This window comes from Sturnus vulgaris, chromosome Z, assembly GCF_052056855.1.
Source record: "Sturnus vulgaris isolate bStuVul1 chromosome Z, bStuVul1.hap1, whole genome shotgun sequence".
Classification (NCBI taxonomy): Eukaryota; Metazoa; Chordata; class Aves; order Passeriformes; family Sturnidae; genus Sturnus; species Sturnus vulgaris.
In genome coordinates, this window is record NC_142283.1 from 81,325,034 (window position 1) to 81,347,583 (window position 22,550).

Genomic DNA, 22,550 nt, shown 5'->3' on the forward strand with positions numbered 1-22,550 from the left:
TGCCTCCCCTTCCCGCTGGATTCCGCCACCCCGGCTCCCCTCAGCGATCCTGCCTTCCCTTCCCGCTGTATTCCGCCATCCCGGCTCCCCTCAGCGATCCTGCCTCCCCTTCCCGCTGGATTCCGCCACCCCGGCTCCCCTCAGCGATCCTGCCTCCCCTTCCCGCTGCGTTCCGCCATCCCGGCTCCCCTCAGCGATCCTGCCTTCCCTTCCCGCTGTATTCCGCCATCCCGGCTCCCCTCAGCGATCCTGCCTTCCCTTCCCGCTGTATTCCGCCACCCCGGCTCCCCTCAGCGATCCTGCCTTCCCTTCCCGCTGGATTCCGCCATCCCGGCTCCCCTCAGCGATCCTGCCTTCCCTTCCCGCTGGATTCCGCCATCCCGGCTCCCTTCTCATCCGGCTCCCCTCAGCAACTCCGCCTTCCGCCCTTCTTTCCCGTTCCCCTCAGCGATCCCTCCTCCCTTCTCAGCCGGCTCTCCTCAGTGACCCGGCCTCTCTTACCGCCTCCCTCAGGGACTCCGCTTCCCCTTCCCGCCCGGTTCCTTGACCACTTCCCTCAGCGATCCGGGCTTCTGCCCTTCGTTCCCGTTCCCCTCAGCAATCCCGCCTTCCTTCCCGTTCCCCTCAGCAATCCCGCCTTCCCTCCCGTTCCCCTCAGCAATCCCGCCTTCCCTCCCGTTCCCCTCAGCAATCCCGCCTTTCTTCCCGTTCCCCTCAGCCCCGCCCTTCCCTTTCTGCCCTGGTTAGCGTTCTTGCCTTCTCTCCTTCCCCTCCAGCTGTCCTTTATGTATTTCAGGTTTCTTTTTCGCCTTTTGTAAACGTAACTTATGTGAAATTGCTTGCACAAGAGGAGACTGCCTAGTGAACAGGAAAGAACCTGCTTCAAGCTGTGCGTTAGGATTACGTCACTCAAATGTGCATTAGATGGGCGGAGAATATGCAGTAAGCGGGCGAGTTCATGGGAACTGTACTGTATATGTAACTTATAGACGTGACGTTTTACCCCTTGGAAAGCTGATTAGTGAGAAGGTTCTCCTTGCACGCTGCTCTGAATAAACGTCTCCTTTCTAAGGTGAAAGACACTGTGTGGGCACAGAGCTCCTAAAAGTCGACAACACCCTCCGCGCTCCCGCCCTTCACTCCCACTCCCCTCAAAGCTCCCTCCCTACGCCCTCCCTCCCAGTCCCTCCAGACTCACAGAATTAGTCAGAGGTTGGAAAAGACCTCCGAGATCGTGCCCTACCTGACTGATCCCATTTAGTCACGGAGACCACAGCACTGAGTGCCATGTCCCGGCGTTTCTCGGACACCTCCAGGAAGGAGTCCTCCAGACCTCCCCAAGCAACCCTTTCCACTGCCAGAGCGCTCTTTCCACGAAGGAATTCCTCCTGAACTACAACCTGAGCCTCCTGTGCCGCAGTTGGCGACCATATCCCCTTGTACTGCGTGGCTCGGAGAAGACACTGCCCTACAAACTCCTCCAGCTCCCCGGATATCCGCCGCTCGCTCCCCTAAGGGCTGCTCCTGCTCCGCCTTTCCCGCCCGCACCTCGGGCTCGCCTCAGGGCTCCCGCTCCGCTTCTCCTCAGAGCTGGCCGCACTCCGCCCTTCCCGCCCGCCGCTCGCTCCCCTCAGGGCTCCTCCTCTCCCCGCCGTTTTTCCTCAGCGCTGCTCCTGCTCCCTTCAGTGCCTCTGCTCTCCCCGCCCCGCTTCTCCTCCGTTCTGCCCCCGTTCCTCCCGCCCGCCCCTCGCTCCCCTCAGCGCGCACGCTCCCTCCCCGCCCTCCCCAACGGCCTCCCGAGCGCGTCGGATTCAAACCGGGGCTCGAACCGCCGCAGAAAGACTGGGCTTCCTCCCTTCTCCCCCGGCCGAGCGTCTGGGAGAGTGGGACAGGGACAAAGAACGGGAAGCGCTGGCCTTGCTGCGCCTGGTAAGACCTGAGGAGAAACCGGCGCTGCCACCGGGCCCAGCGGGCGACCTCGATCCCCCCAGAGGAGTATCGCGATCCGCCTCGGAGCGTCCTGGTTCCGCCCCGGTGTGGAGGGTGGGGAAGGCGGCACGTCTCTAAGAACGGATTTAATAAGCGCGGTAGTTGATAGTATTTTAAGCCAAAAGCGAAGTGAAGACTTTTTAGAAGTTTCCAAGTGTGAGCCGCCGGAGGGAGCTGTGTGAACGCTCAGTGCCGGACCACAGTGTTAAATGCGGGGGGTTGTCACATTGTGTAACTTTTTATTTTAACGAATTCCTGTCTATAATAGGGTTAGTAACTCTATTATTATAGACAGTATAGTAATCGATATATAATGCTCTTTTTGATGCCTTCAGATTTCCTAATAAATTGCTAACACCTTTGTTGTTTTTTTTTGCTTAATCACATTTTTTTAAAACCACACCTCTTTAAACATCAATCATCTGATGTAGTCTCCCTGAGAGAGCCTTCTAAAACTGCCTTATATAAGCCAGGTATTTCTTGGTTTTTGCAGTAAATTCCAACTCCTTTTTTAGTGGACACTTCAATATAATAAGGATGCTCCCAGTCTCATGAGGAATTGCTGCACTGATATCACACTGCATTTATCTCCACAGTTCTGGGAAACTTATTGGCTTGTCTAGGCAATTTTGGATTGCCAGTCACTTTATGCTTCCTTTTCTGCCTTCAGTTTAGTAAGATAAAAGATAATGACTCCATTTACTGTTTCATTTATGTTCTCTGCTTCTTTGACAGATCAGGATCTTCTAAAAATTCTACTTTTGTAGGCAATGTTTGCAACTTGGATCTTTGGTAAATTTCTGCCTTCATTTTTGTTCTCCCTCAGTGTGATGATGAAAGATATGGGATCCTCGTGCCTGGAAGATTTATGCTCCCACATTAATGCAAAGATTTCAAGTGTTAAAAATTGTATCCAGTTGAGAGACATAGGTAAGTAAGAGCTACTGTGGGGTTTGGTTTGCACTTCACTCCGAGAGAGACACCAAGGGGCTGGAGCGTGTCCAGGGCAGGGAACGGAGCTGGGGAAGGGGCTGGAGCCCCAGGAGAGGCTGAGGGAGCTGGAAAGGGGCTCAGCCTGGAGAAAAGGAGGCTCAGGGGGGACCTTGTGGCTCTGCACAACTCCCTGACAGGAGGGGACAGCCGGGGGGGATTTGGGATCTTATCCCAGGGAACAGGGACAGGAGGAGGCTCAGGGTGGACACCAGGACGAATTTTCTGACGGAAAGGGCAGTCAGACCTTGGAAGGGGCTGCCCAAGGAGGTGGTGGAATCCTGATCCCTGAAGGGATTTAGAAGACATGTGGTTGTGACACTTGGGACACAGGTTAGTGGTGGCCTTGATGGTGCTCTGGGGGAATGGTTGGACCTAGTCTTAGAGAGTTTTTCCAAACTAAATGATTCCATGAACTCTGTTGGCTGTGCAAAGTACAAGGCTGACAATTTGGCTTGCTGCTTCTCCTGGTTGGATATGGTGGCTGGGGAGCAGGGAGTTAGATAATCACTGCTTGTGAAGGGAAGGAATATTGGATTTTGTTTTTTTCATGGAGACTTTGTAACTTAATGTTCTGTCTTTTACAGGTGAAGATGAATCCCGCAAGCCTGTGCTCCGTAAAATACAGAATGAGGTGTACCTTATACATGATCTCCTGAACAAAATGGAAATGATAGTTAAGCAGCAAGAAAAACGGAAAGATTTGTTAAAAGTAATCTTTTTTCTTTTCCTGTTCTTAAAATACTGAAAGATTCAAAGAAATCTTTGATATGTATGTAATGGCTTTTTTCCCTATATCCATAGTGATGTTTGGATGCACATGCTTACAAGAGAAATGGGCTTGGAACAGGCTTGCTGATGGTTTGTTAAGCAGTTCTCCAGAACCATGAACATTAAAAACTGTGTTTTTCAGGGCTTATACATAGCATCATAGAATTGTAGAATGGTTTGAGTTGGAGGGGACCTTAAAGCTCATCCAGTCCCAACCCCTGCCATGATCAGGGGCACCTTCCATTATTCCAGTTTGCTCCAAGCCCTGTCCAACCTGGCCTTGGACACTTCTCTGGGCAACCTGTGCCAGGGCCTCACCACCCTCACAGGGAAGAATTTATTCTTAATGTCTAATCTAAGTCTACCTTCCTTAATCTTAAGGCCATTAAAAGCATGCCTTTGTTGCTAGCCTTGAAAACATGTCTTTATCATAATTGATGCAGTGATCTAAAGAGCAGTTCTACTTACACATATTTGCAATATTTGCACAAAGTATTCATAGGATATTTTTATGTTATTCTACTGTGTGTTTGCACCGCATTTGCCAAGTCTTTTGAGGAAATGTTGTTTGGGGAATGGAGGTGAATTTACCATAGAATCTCATCTTCATTACCACCATTCTCCTGACCAGACCTCGCTGAGGGTATATTGCTAAAGTTCCTTTTGCCTGCTCAAATTTCTCTGACATTTTGAGGGCAAGGACAGATGCTCCTTCCTTTGTATCTTTACTAGTTTCCCCGGGGAAATTATGGGATAAGGAGGTAAGATGATGGCAGGAGAACAAAAGACACCTCTTAATAAAGCTGACAGTTTAATACTGCCCTAACTTTACTTGCTGAATGTTAGTAGGATCAGATTTCTGATGCAGTCTCATATTAATTTCAGGAGATCCAGAAGACTGCTGAGAGAGATCAGAAGGAAGCACAGCACCTCCTTGACCACATTCCACTCTACCTGCCTAAACCGACCAAGAGCTGGTATGTGGTACATGAGCCTGGAGAATCCGGGCTGCTCCTGGCAGCGTTCAGCTGCAGCCCTGTACAGCTCTGCTCCTCTAACTCCACATTAACTGTGAGATTTTGGGAGCCAAAGTTGTTGTGTGTATTGACTCTGGAGCTGGCTCTTGTTCCAAGCCTGTGCTAGCACCCCAACAGATCTGTCAGGTCAAGTCTATAAAATTCCAGGTTGTTCCAATGGGAGCTTCCAGAGGTGGGTGTGATGTAGTGGAAAGCAAGTGCTCCTCAAAGTCTGAGCATCCCTTGCTTTAGAATCACAAACACACTCATTTTATAACTGCAGTGCCTACAGATTAAAGTGTTAGTGATCCAAATGCTGGGTCACTAGAACTGAAGTTCACCACTGCCCTTCCAAATACAATTAAAAAACAAAAATCCTCTAACTCAGTCATCTTTCTGTGGGGCTTTGGATTGTGTTTGTGGTATTTTGTTCTCTTTTCCCTACAGCAATCCCGCATTTATTTCAGCTAGCTATGACACTCCCTTGCCTTGGAAAGGGCTGTGGTAAGAAGCTTTTCAGAGTCAAGTGGCTGAAGTGTGTGAAAATGACAAGTGTATGAAATAACAGGTGTTACTCGGAAGGCTTCTGAGGCATTTTAACTCTGAGTTTCTCTTTCTCTGTCCTGTTGGAGCTGCTCTTTTTTTCCTGGAGTGATGTTAGTGTGTGTCAGGTGGGGTCACTTGCAGGGTCCTGTTATCTGGGGATCCCAGAGTGTTCTTTCCTTGTAGCTTGTCAGAAGGCAAAGCATTAGTCTGAATTCAGTGCTTCCAGTATGTGCCCTGAATCTACCAGCTTTACTTGGTCTGGTTCCTAATGCCAGAGAAGCCTCAGTCTCAAAACATGACAGACATATTCCATCAAAGTAAAAAGTTAAATGTGTGGAAAGAGGGTTCCAGAAGAGAAAAATTAGCTGTTATTTTTGTTGGTGTGTAGCAATATGGTCATTGGTGTAAGGTATTGTATTGAAATTGCTCTTAGCTGGTGAAGGGATGACTTGTGCAGAAACTTTTTTCTTATTCCAACCATTTTGAAATGAACCCCTCAGCTTAGGAAACAGCCTCCCACAATGTCTCTAGGGGTATCTTGCTCCTTTTCAATTTAGATGTTGCCTTTTGTGTGTGTGTGTGTGTGTGTGTGTATGTGTGTGCGTGTAAGAACTGAAATTTTCTGAAATTTTTCAGAAATTACCACTTGGGTGGTTGTGCCTTCCTGTCATAACTTACTTTCTTATTGTAGGAAATCCTTTTTCTTGACTTTGTATTAGCTCCTGGAAATTGTTTAGATGTAAGTGAGGCTTGCTTGGTGATTGTGCCACATCTGACACCAAAAGGTTCTTTGGGATGTTGGTTTCCCTTACAGTCTTGTCCTACTTTTGATCAAGAAGTTAATTGTGATATTAGCCAGTTCTTCCCTTTCTAGAGAAAACCACAATATGTAAAACCAACCAAGCTTTTCTGATAATTTTCTACAGATTGTGCTCAGCCAGCTCACAGCTGCTGTTCTGTCAGTGTCAGTTTGTTGCTGGTTTTTCTTGAGTAACAATACATTGTATGATGATGCCATTTGTCAAAACACACTTTCTCCTTTTGTCCCCATTTTGTCACTTCTTGGTGTTCACTGTCCTGTGCAGTGGAGGGTCAAGGAAGTGTAAGAAGGGACATAATTGTTCAAAACACTGTATCAGTGTAAATACATTTTCAGGTCTCTTCCCCAAACCTTCCTCTCCTGACCTCTTCCCTTTCTGTTCCCCTATGTCTCCAGATGTGTGGGAGTATGAATACTAATGGGCTGTTGAGTGATTTTTGAGAGATAGTGCAGAAAGCAGAAGAGCACTTGAACACTGGTGAGACAAGCCTTGGAGTCCCTGGGAAAATGAAAACACCCACACAGAGAAACTGAAGGATTCATGTCTTTAACTATTGTTTCTCTCCTATATTCTTGGGTTTTCTGTTCTTGTGTACCAGAAGAATCTCACAAAAAGCAAATTCAATATCTCTCAAGCTGTTATATCCCCCGTGTTTGTTGAGAGCAGTTTCTCATTCCAGCAGAGCCAGATTTTGTAAACAAGCATCAGTTTTTCCTTTTCATGGTTCAGGTCAGCAGTGAACTGTGTCTGCACCACCTCACTGCAGCAGTGCAGGGGCAAGGGCGTGGGTGGGAACACAAAGGAGAGGTGCCTGGATGTGGGGAATCATCTAGAAAAGGTTTGTTGCAGTGTGATAGACAGCAGGAGACTGGAGCGTGGGAGGAATGAAGTTTCAAGATGTGAACTTGCTTCCCTTGGTTCTTGTGTTTATCCTTTCATTCCAAACCTACCTCCACCACCACCCAAAATCCACCCCCCTTCCCTTTCCTTCCTGTTTGCTGACATTCCCTGCTAGATGCGGGATGCCAGGATTTGTTTTTGTTGTTGTTGTTGAGATGCAAACAGATGTTCTTCAGATGATGACATGTGAGTAAGTTTGTCTGCAGATGTGCTGGGTTTCAGAAGGGCTCTGTGTTGTGTCACAGAGCAGAGCTGCTCCTGTCCCCGTGTCACCGGGCAGGCAATGTGGGAGCCCAGCAGGTGGCACTGGCTGTCCTGTCACTCGTCTTCCTCAGGGATGGGACACTGGGCTTGGCCAGGTCACATCAAGTGACACCTCAAATCCTGGCTCTGGGGCCCACCGATGGGGCACTGCTGTGCTGTTCACTGCTGTGGGACCCCACGGCCAACAGGGATCTCTTGTGGGACAGTCAGACCCCAGCAGAGGATCATTTCCTTGTCGAGGTCAGCTCTGTACTGCTTGAGTTAATTCTGCTGCACATCCCAGTGATGTCCGTGTGTCCTGGTGACAGTGGATTTGGCCATGTGCATCACCTTTGCTGTCCAGCTGAGGAGCAGCTGGGTGGGTGGCTGGCAAATCCCTTGGGGTTTGAGGCTCACAGCTGAGGATTTAGAGGAAGGGTGAATTTATAACAATAATGTTCTAATAATCAGGAATAAATCAGGAAATTTTTGACCTTTTGGATCTTGCCTAAAAAAATTTTTGAAGTGTTAAAAACCCCAGTCTGCTAGGTGGTGCTTCAAAAGTTCAATGGATGAGTCAGGCTTCCCAAGATTTGAACCTGTTTCAAAGAGCTGTGAAGTATTTCAAATCTGCCCATTAAGGCTGCAGCTCTGTGCCCTGTTTCATCTCATAAAAAGCCAGGCCTTGCATTGTGTGAAGTGTAATGGTACATTGAATTCTGAGCTGTGCCTTGCTGCACTTGGACTGCTTCCAGCTCACCTGCTAGCAGCCTCTGTAGCAGAGAAGCCAAGAGCTGTGCTGAAGTCAGTTGAAGGATACGATTTGAAAGAGTAGGCTTGCTTTACTGGTGTTTCTTTTCTGAAATATCATTAATTGTGTTCATCCAGCCTAACAGATAGGCTGGAACTTAGATCTGTGACTAAGCAGACTTGATAGAATAGTGGAATTCTCCTGCCTACTTACCTGCTGTTTATTACCTGAATATTCCTTTATTTTACAGCGTCACAGTTCCAACTGGGAAACAGGAAGGACAAAATAAGGCTGTGGAACCTAAGTGTGCAAAGAAGCCTGCAAAAGGGACAGTAGTCATTAAAGAAGTGGCACTAATAACCACAGAGGAGTTTGAAAGTGTTCCTGCGTAAGTAAGCGTTGGCTTCCCTTGCACCCTGATATATCCATTTGGGTGGCACACACAGGTTTGGGAGAGTCACCTCTTGCAGAACTGGGACTGACAGAGATGAAATATTTCGTGGGGTGAAACATGGTAATAGCTCCAAATAGTTCAAATGCTGGGAAACCTGAAAATCGAATGAATGGAGTTAGCTGGGCTCTTTTTTATGCTGGTATTGGGAAGATGAACTCTGATCAGTTACAACCCAAACCTCTTACCTCAAAAGTCACTGTAATTGTATGAACAGAGATTTATTAGCTAACAGGTGAATCCTCATCTTGTTTTGAGAACTGACATTAAAAAAAAAGCCATCATCTCATAAGATGAAGGGTTTGTTTACACACAGGAGGAAAAGTAATGATAAATGAAGTTTTTATTTGACCCAGCTATTGGTTTCTGGAAACTTCAAGTCTTGACTTACCAATGTGTTTTGAGACAGGAAAAGCAATCAGACTTCTTAAAAGCAAAAAACCCACTTTGCACTGAAATTCCCAAATTTCTGGAATAGAAAGTGGTGGATTTTTCCCCTAACATCAGGACGTGATTAATGGATATCCTTGTCTGAAGTCTAACATATAGGAATAACTTCTTAAATGGCATTTGGGTGGCATGGGTAAATGTTTCTGCAAAAAGAAGACATTTCTCTTGATGCCTAAGGCTGAGTTGTTATTGAGACTCTAGATTCACTCTGTTCCCTGACAATACCTCTTTCAATAAGAAATATGTTCTTGAGTCTGAACGTTACTTGAGGCTTTCCAATACTTTTTTTCTGTAGCCTTCAAAATTTTCAGGTGAGTAATGCCCATTTTCTTCCTTATCCTGCATGTTGAGCTAATGATAAAGGAGTTCTGGTTACTTCTTACAAGAGCATGCACCTGGTATTTTTCTTCTGCAGAACACCTCAGGTATTTTGTGGATTTACTCCCTTAGGTAAAAGGATAACATTTTTCCAGATAAAATTATGGGAATTTTTGGTCTTTATCTCTGCTGTGGCAAGAGAAACAGACACAGACCATTTCAGCCAAATATTGTTTTAACTTCCAGTTAAGGCTGTGATCTTCCACATCACAAGACAGGTGGAAGGACACTTGGGGGCATGGTTTAGTAGTGTGGCCTTGGCCGTGCTGGGGGATAATCTCAGAGGGCTTTTCCAACCTAAAGAAATTCATGATAATCCTTGAAAGTGGAAGGTTTTCCACTGCTGTTCATGGTCGTGGAGGATGGGGACAGAGGGCAGATGGATCCCCTTCCTATTCATTACAGATTCACAAAACCACAGAATAAGCTGAGTTGGAAGGCACTCGTTGTGGAAATGTTGCAGCTGTGTTGGAAGGCACCCATTATGGAAAAGTTGCAGCTTAGACTGTGCTGGTAGAGCTCTAGAAATAATTTAATTTTATTCAGATTGGAGAAGCATGTTTGTTCTGTGGAGGAAGATTTACATGAATTTACATAGATCTGTTAATCTACCAGTATTTCTGTTGCCTGGCAATGTTGTAGTACAAGATTGAGGGAGTACTTGCAATTTCACATACTGATTGACCAAATCTAAGCAGCAAATACTTGTAATACAAATTCTCTTACGCTGAATTTATTCTCTTGGAAGAATGAGAATTTGGTTCAGGGACCAGTTCTTCAGGTGAGCACTGGGGGTGGGAGGCTGTTTTAACTTGCTTTGTGCTGAGCATGAAGGAAAATCTATTCCTAACACCATCAGGCCACTAAAAGGGACACACGGGCTTCAGTGACTTCATAGTCCTAGGACTGGGCAGCTGGTATTTAGCAAAGGCACACGCTGTGTTAAGGGGCAGATGTGGAGCACCTGATCAAACACAACACTTTGCACAATGAAAAACTTGCAAATTATCTTACCCTTCACATCTGTTGCAGGAAGGTGCTCTTTGGAGGAGGATAAAGGACATTTCACAGTAGCTGTCTTTGTTAGCTTTTGTCTTTGAGGCAAAGGAAAATGCTTGCTTTATTCTGTGTCTAGAATTCTTACTGCTTTCTAAAAATCTTACTGCTGAAAGTGTTTTAGATTCTGTGCGTTCATTATAACTCTCAAGTCTCAGAAGATGGTGGCTTGGGATAATAATACATGGCTATTTTAGCCTAACCATTTTTGAGTGAGCAGAGGGTGGCCACTGCAAGCTTTATCTCTTTTAGAGTGGTATATATGTGATATATTGATGTTATTCTTTTCTCTGAGGAACACAGCACTGTGCTCTGGTTTTCATACCTATGGAAAAAAATGCTTTGAAAAGCATTCTGTGGATTAAAAAAAGAAACTGACTGGATTTTTTGTTGTTGTTTTTGGGTTTTTTAATAAGAGTTTTGAATTTCACTGCATTTGGAATAGTGAAGCAGATTTTAAAGCTATTTTAAATCTAAATTAAATGCCTGCATTTGGAACATCTCAGGTTTGTATTTTTATATTAGTGTATGTATGGACTGAAATAAACGTTAGCATTAACAGGTTTGCCAGCCATGGTTGGGTAGAAACATGAGAGGACAGCTGGAGTTTTTATGATCCTTAGCTATGCACGGAATAAAAATTCCATTTGGTTTTGACAGAGTTTAATTTCAGATTAAAGCATCTTGGATGCCTGAGGGCCTCTCAAAGAGCATTCAGCTTTTAGGTTTAGGCAGCTCAGTCCTGCCTGTCTGAGCTGAGGTGCTCCCTTGGCTTTTTTAAGTGTGTTCACGGTCTGCGTGCTGACAGTGGGAGCACAGGAAGTTAAATAAAGGTATTTTACACCTCTGGGCTTAGCCTTGCTGGCTCGGCACGCTCCCCTGTGGCGTAGGGAGGCAGAGATAGCAATAAAAAGCAGTTAATGCACACAGGCAAAGCTTTGCTGTGGTTACAGGCTGTGTTTGTGCTGTGGCTGCATTTCAGGGGTGCTAGTGCTGCTTTTATTACTGTGCAGAGTAGAGCGTTTTTGTAACTGAGAGATGGCTGCACCTCCAACGCTGAATTAATAAAATCATCTGTAAAGTTGAAAGCTGGTTGCAAGTAACTTAGTGGCTACTAAGTTTCAAACTCGGTTTGGAGGCAGGGCAATTGCTTTAAATTAAGTTTTTACGCACCTCTGCCGGCCTGTTTCTCTGGCAGGGACTGGCTGCTGTTGGAATCCACAGCACTTATTTTGAGTTGGCAATCAGAATGCCTGCCCGAACTCTGGTTTGGAATACTGAACTTGTAATTGATTATCTATTTCTGCTTCGAATTCTTTGTGTGTTCTCCGAAGATTGAGCCTGTCTGTTCAGATTAAAACGAGGGAGGAACTTGCTGTTCATTGATCTTTTCAGTCTTGCTGTCCCACAGCTTTTAGCTTTACTGACCTAAAGCATTCATTCTTAAAATGAATTGTAACCCTTGTGTAATTCCTCAGGTCTGCAAGCTGACACTGAACAAAACACGAAAGTCCAGGTTTGGTTTGTTGTAGCACCTGAATGAAGGCCACAGGACAATGCAAGGCTGGCCTGGCTCTTGCTGCCATTTTTTTGAGGGGGGAGGGTTGTGCTGTGTTTAGCTTACTTCTTGTAATTTGAGTTTCAGATTTCATTTTTTTATAGAGTAGCTTCCCAGTGTGCAGCACAGGTTCTTTTCCTTGAAGGCATGGCTTCACATCTACAAATACTGAATAGCCTTACTTGCAAATATTCCAGTGTTCTAGTATTTCCACGTCACTTTGGTCTTTATCTTCTCTGCTTCCTGTACCTCTAGGCTGATGTCAAGAAACTTTATTCTCCTTGTACTAGTATTATGAAATGCACTGAGAGTTCAGAAATGGATGCTGGTGGTCCAGAATGATATCTGCACAGTCAAGTACAGAAGGCAGCACCAAACTAGTAGTTCATCAAAAAACCCCAAATAATCACAGAATCACCAGATTGGAAGAGACCTCCAAGATCATCGAGTCCAACCCATGCCCTAACACCTCAACTAAACAATGGCACTGAGTTCCACATAAAAAACCAAAATTGTGCTTCCTATACCTCTAGGCTGTTATCAACAGATCTTATTCTTCTAGTACTACATATATATACACTATAATAGCAATCTTTATTCCATTTTGGAAAGCTTTTTACGGCTTAAGCACTGAATTCTGCCTCTTAATTTAGCTTTCTATATTTTATCTTTCTGGTTTAGGTTCTGTCATGGCTTTTTTAGCTTTAAGATTGTTAAACAGTCAAGGAAATGGACAGAATTAACTACTACATGTATTCTTTTACACAAAGCAGGAGAAACTGCCTCTCACTAGGAAGGGCATGTTCAGTTAAGGCTGATGAAAGAGAAGAATAAACATGGAACTTTGTGACATTCTGGTTACTGATTCTTATTTTTTATTTGTAGGTATATGAAAGGCCGTATAACGTATGATCAGATTAATGCAGTTGTTCAACAGATAAACAAGGCCGTGGAGGGCAAGTACAAGATCTTGTATCAGCCTTTGAAGTCTATGAGTGCACCAGTCAGAAATCTCTACCACAGGTTCATAGAAGAAGAAACTAAAGATACAAAAGGTATTTTTTTCCCCTTTGTTAGTACCAAACTCGTAGGAGAAGTACAAAAATACTGGTCTTTTTTTCAGTATTTTTGACTGAAGAGTTTCCCATAGTGATTGGGTCACTTTTTGAATGTTTTAATTGAAAATAAGTCCCGTTGATGGTGTGTCATGGCAGAAACTTTGAGTGCACAAAGATTTAGTTTGGAATCACTACAAGTTCTGGAAACTCTTATTTTGATAACCAAACAATAGAAATGTGTTCTCAGGTCTTAAACCTGACTGGACATGAACTATTAACATTTTGTTCTGAAGTTGGGAAATCTGGGTAATTAATTGTGCTACAGGGGCTTTGTGATACAGATGAGTCTGTGTGATTATCTTAAGACGTTTTCCCCTCTTAAAAACATAAAGGGAGTGAAAACCAAAATACCTTTCAGTTGAAAAGCAAGTTGCACTTACAGGCTAGCTTTTCCAAAAATATGTGGCGCAGTAAATCTCTGGTATTAAAATCTCGTTTTTTGGCATGCCTTTCCTCTTGAGAACAAGTATATAATTATTCCTGGAGGGGTGTACTGCACATGTCAAGCTTGGTGATGTCCCTAGAATGTCCTCATGTTTCCAAGTTCAGGCAGAAGGAATGGAGCAAGCTCTCTTCTGTCTCACAGAAAAACAGCTATCTCTGACAATCTATGGCTCCTTTCCTTCCTGGAATCCTTCCTTCCTGGAATCCTTCCTCCCTCCCTCCAAGACTCTGGATGTTATAGTATGATCACACCAGTGACTTCTGGATTTTAAGTGCAGCTTTTCTGTAAGGAAGGGAATTCTGATCTGCTGGACATGCTGGCACTTTGAGACCTGTAAGATAAACACAGAATGGTTTGGGTTGGAAGTGGCCTTAAAGCCCATCCAATTCCATCCCTGCCATGGGCAGGGACACCTTCCACTGTCCCAGGCTGCTCCAGGCCCTGTCCAACCTGCCCTTGGACACTGCCAGGGATCCAGGGGCAGCCACAGCTGCTCTGGGCACCCTGTGCCAGGGCCTGCCCACCCTCCCAGCCAGCAATTCCTTCCCAAGATCCCATCCAGCCCTGCCCTCTGGCACTGGAAGCCATTGCCTGTGTGCTGTCCCTGCCTGCCTTGTCCCCAGTCCCTCTGCAGCTCTCCTGGAGCCCCTTCAGGCCCTGGCAGGGGCTCTGAGCTCTCCCTGGAGCCTTCTCTTGTGCAGCTGAGCAGCCCCAGCTGTGCCAGGCTGGCTCCAGAGCAGAGGGGCTCCAGCCCTGCAGCATCTCCGTGGCCTCCTCTGGGCTGGCTCCAGCAGCTGCACGTCCTTGTTGTGCTGGGGTCACAAGGCTGGACACAGGACTCCAGATGAGGTCTCAGATGTCACACAAAGGTCACTGTTGTAAAGGGCTTTTTTAAAAGCATTCTAAGCACATGCAGCTGGATAAATTTATGTGGCTGAGTTCTGCTTTGGCCTGTGATGGTTTGGTTTCTCTCTAAGCATATTTTGCCTCAGTTGAACAGCAGCTTATATTAATCTGGATTTCTTAAAATACTGGCTTCATCAATTGAATTTACAACGTATTTTTGGTATCACTGTTCCTATCCTTAGGACAGCAGTAAGGGGTTTGAGCCCACAGTTGTAGAAGAGAGGCTGAACACTAGAAGGGCCCTCCTGGGCTTGGAATGCTGCTCAGTCTGTTCTGTGATCCACAGCAGTCTTGGCTACAGTGAAGGAGCCATTCTAGCAACTTGAGAAAGCTACAGCTGGTCAGAGAATTTTCTGTCAGAAAGCTAGGGGGCTTAAGTCTGAAAAACTGAAGTGCTCTAATTTCTTTAAGTACCTGAGAGACTTTATTTCTTGTTTATCTCGGGAAGTTCAGTTAGGAAACTAGGACATCCAGCATCTGATAGTGTGTATTTGTGTGGTAGATGGTTTTGTTTAGGATATTTTGTGACTAATCATTTAGAAAGTCTAGAGAAAAGGCCTGGCAGCCTGTCAAATGGTTCTTATCTGGCCAGCACAAAATGATTAAATGTCTTTATCCATTGGATTTTTCAGGATGACGTTCGGCATTCATTGATTTGTTTGCTTAAATCTCTCCTGTGAGTCTCTCTGCTTAGGATTCCCACTGGTTCTCAGCCTGGGCTGATTGCCAGCTGACCTCTTCTCTGATTTCAAGATGAGAGAAGATGCTGCCTGGTTTATCAGGGTCACTTCCAGCCACTCAGGTGATTCAGTGACTTTAGCTGATTGTTTAGCATGTGGACCAAACCACTGCCCTTCACCCAGCTCTGATTCCTTCACAAAAAAGATCCTGCTATGCTGAATGTTGCCACTCTGGAGCGCGAGCAAATACAAGAAGGAATTTTGTTTTATCAAAATTCAGGACGTTCTGGTGCTCCCCCAGATGTAACAGACTGTGAAGGCAGCATGCCAGGTTATGCCTGTCTTCCCAGCACTGTTTGGGTGTATTGGTGTTCCTGGAAGCTGTAAATGGTCTCTATCCTACAATAGTTCTATTTTGAGCAGTAGTGCAGTTCTTCTTTCTTTTCCTAGTAAACAAACTTCCTATTTCTCATCTGTATGTGGATTGGTGGGGGTACGAGCTCTGAGATTCCAGCAGAGTTCCTCTCTGGGGAAATATCTCTAGATTTTGACAGTTACTGTCGCTGGAAGATTCTACTCCCTGTGAGACACATGTGTCACCAACTCTCATGAGAGGCCCAGGCTGCGAGAAAACACGATCTGTTATTTCTCAGCTCTGTCTAAGCAAGATTCTGGGGGACGTTGCACTTACAAACATAATTCTTGGACCTTAGTTCTTTACAGGCAGCTTTGGCTTTCCAGCTTGGATCAGCTATTTCCCAGTGAAACTGGAAGGACTTAAAAGGAAGAAGAGATGCTCCATTTTTTCTAACATGCCCCTGCCTCTGTGTTAAGGATAGAACACAGGAGGGAGAATGCTATCTTCTTTTTCCAAGCTGGATCACCCCTAATCACCCCTACCCTTGTGTCTTTCTTCTCATTAGACTTGGTAGCGTGATACTACTCATAATTCAGAATTCCTGTAGGTTGGAAAAGGCCTCTAAGATCACAAATTCCTACCGAGCACCATTTAGTTCACCCAGTAAACCATGTCATCAAGGGGCACATTCACATGGCTTTTTGAACACTTCCAGGGATGGTAACTCCACCACTGCCCTGGGCAGCCTGAATTTTAATGACAATTTGCTTAAGGAAGTAATTAATCAACTACAAGAAGCGGTGAGCTCTCAGCTCTGAGGCAGGACTTCCCTGTGCCATTTTCTTGGAGACACAGGGAATGATGCTGTTGCAAGTGGTTAGTCTTTTCCTGTAATTTTCTTAAGTAATGATGGATTACTGTTTTCCAAATCTGATATAAGTCAAGGAAATGGTGGGCTGCATAGCTCTGATGCATGCAGGGCTCTGTCCTTACGGCAAAGATCTAATTCCAGAGCCTGAGTGCCTGCTGGGAGACAGAGCTCATGGAGCAGGGCCCATCGATGATGCAGTGTCTGAACTTCATGGGAAGGCTGGCAAGTCTCTTTCTGATGACAAATTTTGAAAGTAGAACAAAGCTCACAATATAGTGTGAAGTCATCTGTTGGAACCCTAGAGCCTAGGAATTTTGAATTTTCTGTGCTTTCTGACACTGACCCTCAAAAGAACACTACTTTTGACTTAAGGCCTTGGAGAAGGCTTCCAAATTTGAGTGATGGAGTTAAAATCACAGGTGTGTAGTTTAAATAGAAGTGTGTAGTTTCACATGGTAAAAGGTTTAGAATTTGAAGGTTTAGCATATAATAATAAGTGTAAGAAACAAAATTAAATTTCTTAGACATTGTCTCTTCTTCCTTCTTATTCCTTCTTCTTAGTTTTAAGTGGTACTTTTTTAATTAGATAAAAAGTACTGCAATACAAGTCATAAGTGTTTAGTCATTAAATCAAAAGGATAAGTAATATAAATGTTAGCTTTTAATTAAATAGTTAACCTTAAAAAAACCTTGTAACTAACTAAATGAATTTCCATTTTCTCGCTTTTAGCTTGTTAGCTAGAAGTACTGCAAAACTCTCTATGCTATAAATAAAATTTAATAAACAACCAAGTCCAAACAAGAAAATCCGTCTCTCAGGTTTCAATCCCAACTCTAAATAAAGACAAAAAAAAAAAAAAAGAACACTAATATGTAGTGCCACTAATAAAGTAAAACCACTGTTAAGGTGGTGCCCGTGTGAGGATCTGCTGCTGAGTGTAGCATTATGAATTGTAAATTGTGGAATTACGAAGAAGAGGCTGTGCTGTCACCTGTGAAAGGCCGAGCGTGTCCTACAACAGAGTCGTTTCTGTAACGAAACCTGTTCTTTGTTTTCTAGGAGTATTTTTTATTGTGGAGGCTGATATCAAGGAGTTCACTCAGCTGAAACTGGATAAGCGCTTCCACAGCATCCTGAGCATCCTGAGGCACTGCCAGAGAGTGAGGGAGCTCCGAGGCTCGGGGCTCATCCGCTACATCATCTGCTGACCAGCTCGGTGCCTGCCTGCCACCCCCCGCGTTCTTGTCCCCACACAGCAGCACGGAGGCACAGGCAGTGCTAAATCCACCCTAAATTGGGAGTGGCGTTTTGCAAAGTCGAGTGGAGCTACAGACCCGAACCAGAAAGGCTGCTGGGCACAGGCGGCTAATCACATTTTCTGGTCAGCACACGAAAGTAAAGTTTTCTGCATGTTAACAGTGCTCTGTGGTCCTTTTTAGGGAAAGCCTGACCCTCTCTGTCGGGAGAGGGAGCAGCTGCTGGCTGCTTGTGGGAGCACAGCTGCCACTGCCCAGCCCTGCTGTTCTCTGCCCCTGCTTCCAGCTTTTTGCTGCACTTAAACCCGGCCTGATACCCAGTTCCCAGGGTTCTTGGCTCTGATACCTCTGGGCCTTTCTGGGGCTGCTGGCAGGGCTTCAGTCCAGGGGGTATCCAAAGGCCTCACCTCTCCTGGCTGGCTCGCCAGAAGCTGATGCCTAGAGGAGCTGGAAGAGAGTTAAGAGGAATAAAGTGGATATTTATTGAGGGGCCTTCAAAAGCCAAACCCTGGCAGTACCAGTGCCACAGTGGTGTCCCTGCCCAGATGGTTCCAAGATGGAAGCAAAAGAGGGCTCGGTCACGAGATCTCACATTTGTATAGGTTTTAGTCCATTTGCATACAGAAGTCAACTGTCCCATTAATAGTCTCAAATCATGAAGTTTCATCCTCTCTGTTTGCTTGCCCACTCTCCTCTTTTCACATTGTTTGGGCTTAGGGCCTGAAGTTTGAAGAGGTTGTCCTTGAGTCCCCAGCTGAAATGGAACAGTTTTGTCTTCACAGCCCTGTGAAAAGATCCTAGTAACCCTTAATATAAAACTAAAAACTGCACACCTAAGCAAAACAGAAAAAAATAAAACTTAAGGCATCACCAGACCCCTGTGGCTTCTGGCTGGGCTTTGCTACACTTTGTTCACGACCCCGGGTGTGCCCATCTCTGCTGCTGCAGGAGGTTCCTGTGGCGCCCATTGCTCTGTCCGCCATCACCATGAGGGGAAAGGCGGCTGAGCAGGCGCCACAGCGCCCCCTGCAGGCTGGGAGGAATCATTGCGCCCCCTGCCTGGCTGGGAGCCAGCAGTGCCCCCTGCAGGTGTGGAGAAATCATTGCACCCCCTGCCTGGCTGGGAGCCAGCAGTGCCCCCTGCAGGTGTGGAGAAATCATTGCGCCCCCTGCCTGGCTGGGAGCCAGCAGCGCCCCCTGCAGGCTGGGAGGACTCATCACCCCTGACCCAGCAGCACCCCCTGCAGGTGTGGAGGAGTCATTGCACCCCCTGCCTGGCTGGGAGCCAGCAGTACCCCCTGCAGGCTGGGAGGAATATTGCGCCCCCTGCCTGGCTGGGAGCCAGCAGTACCCCCTGCAGGTGTGGAGAAATCATTGCACCCCCTGCCTGGCTGGGAGCCAGCAGTGCCCCCTGCAGGTGTGGAGAAATCATTGCACCCCCTGCCTGGCTGGGAGCCAGCAGCGCCCCCTGCAGGCTGGGAGGACTCATCACCCCTGAGCCAGCAGCACCCCCTGCAGGTGTGGAGGAGTCATTGCACCCCCTGCCTAGCTGGGAGCCAGCAGTGCCTCCTGCAGGCTGGGAGGAATCATTGCACCCCCCCCCCCGCGCCTGGCTGGGAGCCAGCAGCGCCCCCTGCAGGCTGGGAGGAATCACTGCACCCCCTGCCTGGCCGTGAGGAATCATCACCCCTGAGCCAGCAGCACCCCCTGCAGGTGTGGAGGAATCATTGCACCCCCCCTGCCTGGCTGGGAGCCAGCAGTGCCCCCTGCAGGTGTGGAGGAATCATCACACCCTGAGCCAGCTGCGCCTCCTGCAGGCGTGGAGGAATCATTGCAGCCCTTGAAACCCCAGAATTTAGAGCCTGCAGTGCCATTCCCAGCTTTGCCCGGAGCTGCACGAAGGAAGGCTGCTGCCTGCAGCCAAGAGAGGCTGTGACTGGGTCTGTGGTTCTGTTTGTTGTCACTGTTGCTCGTTCACTTTGTTATTTATGTTCTAGTAAAGAACTGTTCTTCCTTTTCCCATCTCTTTGCCTCTGATGGTTTAACTTTTAGCTTTCATCTTTTCCAGATTCTGTACGGCATTAGTGTGTGACTCTGATCTTCATATAAAGTGTTAGCAAGTTCTCCTCACAGTTTAGTTTGACAAAACAATCCTTTTCCAGCCCCAGAACCAAGGACACCGCTGCACCTCCAGGCCCAAAAAGTGCAAACAGCAGCGAATTGAGGAGAGCAATCTGGGAGGATGTGGCTGCAGAACCTGGAGCTGGAATTGGACAATGAACCCCAGTATGGAAATGGACCAAAACTTATAAAAGTGTGAAAACTTGTGACCCACTGTCCATCTGGGGTAGAGCCACAGCCGGGGTCTTGCACTGCCCAAGGTGAATCCTTTGAAGGCCTGTTAATAAATCCCTACTTTATTCCTTTAACACTGTCTAGCCTCTGTTCCAGACAGCCCCTTTAGGCATCACCTCAAAGCTCCATAATTCCAAAGTTATAATATTTGGGAGGGAAGAGAGTCATATTTCCCAACTTCCTTGGCAGACAACTGTCTTCTAAACCAATCAGTTGGAGGCTGTGTTTAAGATTCTGTAGCAACTCAAAGGAAGCAGCTGATTTTTTTTTTCCAATGCCTCAAACCAATTTCCAGTTTTCTTGATCTTTCCTCTTATACTAATTGTTCGTTTTGGAGTTTTCTATGTCACTTGAACAGGAAGATCTGAGGTGGTCCAAAAACTTCTAGAACTGATTGGTAATTCCAATCTGTGCTTTTCCAACTTCATCATGTAGCCAGATATTTCTCTCAGATGCCCAGACTGGCCTGAAAGAGTAGTGGTTTGAAGTGAAAATATTCACATTAATCATGAAAAGTCAGGTCAAACTTGTCCTGTTTTTATGGTAAAAGTCTTTTTTTTTTTTTTTTTTTTTTTGTTATAGGAGGTTGCTTTCAAATTACTTATTAGCTTAGTGAGGTTCAGAGTAGATCTGTTGTGAATAATATAAAATCTGCAAGTAATAGAAACTGTTTTGATAAGAAAAGCTGTGTTCTTTTTCTTTCATGAACCTATACCTGCTATTATCCTAATATCTCATCTAAAATACCTTCTCTTGTACCCTATCAGCATTAACATGAAATTCAATGTGCAAAAAAGTACCCCAAATGATACTTGAACTTTGTCAATAAAACAATTCTGGTGAATTTCTCAGTTCCCTTTTTGGTTTTTGTCTGTTTGTTTGTTTGCTTTGTTTGGGGGGGTTGTTTGTTTGTTTGTTTTGGGGGGGGGGGTTTGCATGTGTGTGTACATGTGTGGTGGTTGCACTTTGAGGTTTTGGTTTTTGGTCTTTTGCTCCAGAATGCAGAGATCCAAGCTGAGATCCGTACTCTGCATTGCATTGGAATATATTTGAGACTGTCCTTTGCTTCTGATGAGTATTAAAAAGGAAGACCTGATAGTATACAACATAACTCTAGTTTTGCCAACTCACTGTAAAATCCTGTGAAGTTTTTTTCTCTTCAGATATCACTAAACAGCTTTTTATTTTTATTTCCTTAGTACTTGTTTTGGTCTGGGTAAACTTGGTTGCTGCATGAATATTTTTTTCCCCTCCTTTTCGTGTTTTGTTGTGGGGATTGCAGTTTTTGCTTAATTAGATGTTGGTTAACAGCTTTCGGTCTGTTACTATGGAGTTTTTAATTTTCTAAACTATTTTCCCTGGGGCAGATTCTCACAAATGTGCTCATTATTTTAATTCCCTGTCCTAACATTGTTTTCCTTCTCCCAGGGAACTCTGCCCATGGATTGTGGTCACCTACTTCTGCCTTCCACTTTTCTTCCTCCAAAAGCTCACCCTGGTCCGGGAGCTGGAAAAGAGAAATTCCCTGGTGTCCCAGGGGCTGGGTGAGCACCTGTCTCCTGTCTTGGATGAGCTTTTTGGTGTGTCCCCCTGTTTTGGGGGACAAAACTTTCGCCTCTGGGAGCTGCCTCAAAAAATGGCTATTTTCTGTAGGATTTTGGCCATTTTCTGTAGGATTTTGGCCATTTTCTGCAGGATGTGCACTGATTTCTGCCTGGCCAGTGCTCCCTGAATCGCTCCCCAGCAGAGAGAGGCTGCAGCCCTGGGTACCAGCGCTGCCAGATGGTTTAATTTAAAACCCTTCCTAAACACAGCCCGTGTGCAGCCTCCCCGGGCTCACTCACACCCTGCCAGCCGCCAGAGTCGGGGGAGCAGCTCCTGAAAACAAGGGAATGGAGCCGAGGCAGCACCAATTTAATTGCCTGATATACGAGGAGGGAGCTGTAATCTTGCCGCAGCCTTAATCTCCTCTCCTCAGTTCGTGATTTCACCCCCGTGGCTCTCTGCCCTCCCCGGACAGCAGCGGGAGATGTGAGGAGCAGGAGGGGTGGTCGATGAATACGAATTTTTGGTGAATTGTGTTTTTTGGTGAGTGGAGTTGCCTCCTGGGCGGGTCTAGATAAACAGGGGCCCCGCGATGCTGGTGGCAGTCTGCTGTGGGGAATGTGTGGGGCAGGGATGAAAGGAGGGTCTGTTGGGTTTCCGATTGATGGTCAGAGATCAGACAGGTCCTGTGCGAGGGTCTGGGGGCTGCAGGACGGGAGGGATGCAGGGGCCGGGCTCAGGAGCTGCTGGACTCCGCACAGGAAAGGCACCACACATCCCAGGGGAGGAGGCTTTCCTCCCTGGAGACACCCATGCACGCCTCCAAAAAGTTGAGACAAAACCAAGCTGGTTTTCAAAACGCTCTTTGCTCCTGCTGCTTTGCTGTTTTGTCGGTCTAAAAAAAAAAAAAAAAAAAAAAAAAACAACACAAAAAACCCAACTCTTTTGTTCTCCTTAACTCCTCTTTTGAAGAGGCACTAATGGAAATAATTATCTGCAGGAATCAATGCTCGTACCCCTGAGTATTTAGTGCTGCGTGCTGTTTCAGGAGGCAGTGATTTCCATCTGGGAGAGCACATGTTCCCTTTCACTGTG

The 22,550-nt window shown here is 46.1% G+C and overlaps 1 protein-coding gene across 3 annotated transcripts; it reads left to right on the forward strand.

Moving 5' to 3' along the window:
* Nucleotides 1-1,086: 1,086 nt before the first annotated feature.
* SKA1 (spindle and kinetochore associated complex subunit 1) lies at nt 1,087-20,754 on the forward strand. 3 transcript variants are annotated; one of them, XM_014894903.2, is made up of 7 exons: nt 1,087-1,929; nt 2,816-2,919; nt 3,567-3,691; nt 4,636-4,727; nt 8,278-8,415; nt 12,806-12,975; nt 17,359-20,754. In XM_014894903.2, the coding sequence occupies exons 2-7, from the start codon at nt 2,820-2,822 to the stop codon at nt 17,505-17,507; spliced, it is 774 nt and encodes a 257-aa protein (XP_014750389.1). In that variant the 5' UTR covers nt 1,087-1,929; nt 2,816-2,819; the 3' UTR covers nt 17,508-20,754. The 3 variants fall into 3 exon arrangements, with proteins under 3 accessions (XP_014750389.1, XP_088012404.1, XP_088012403.1); XM_088156278.1 differs by lacking the exon at nt 1,087-1,929 and adding an exon at nt 2,419-2,462; XM_088156277.1 differs by lacking the exon at nt 1,087-1,929 and having other exon boundaries at nt 2,539-2,919.
* The last annotated feature ends 1,796 nt before the right edge of the window (nt 20,755-22,550 follow it).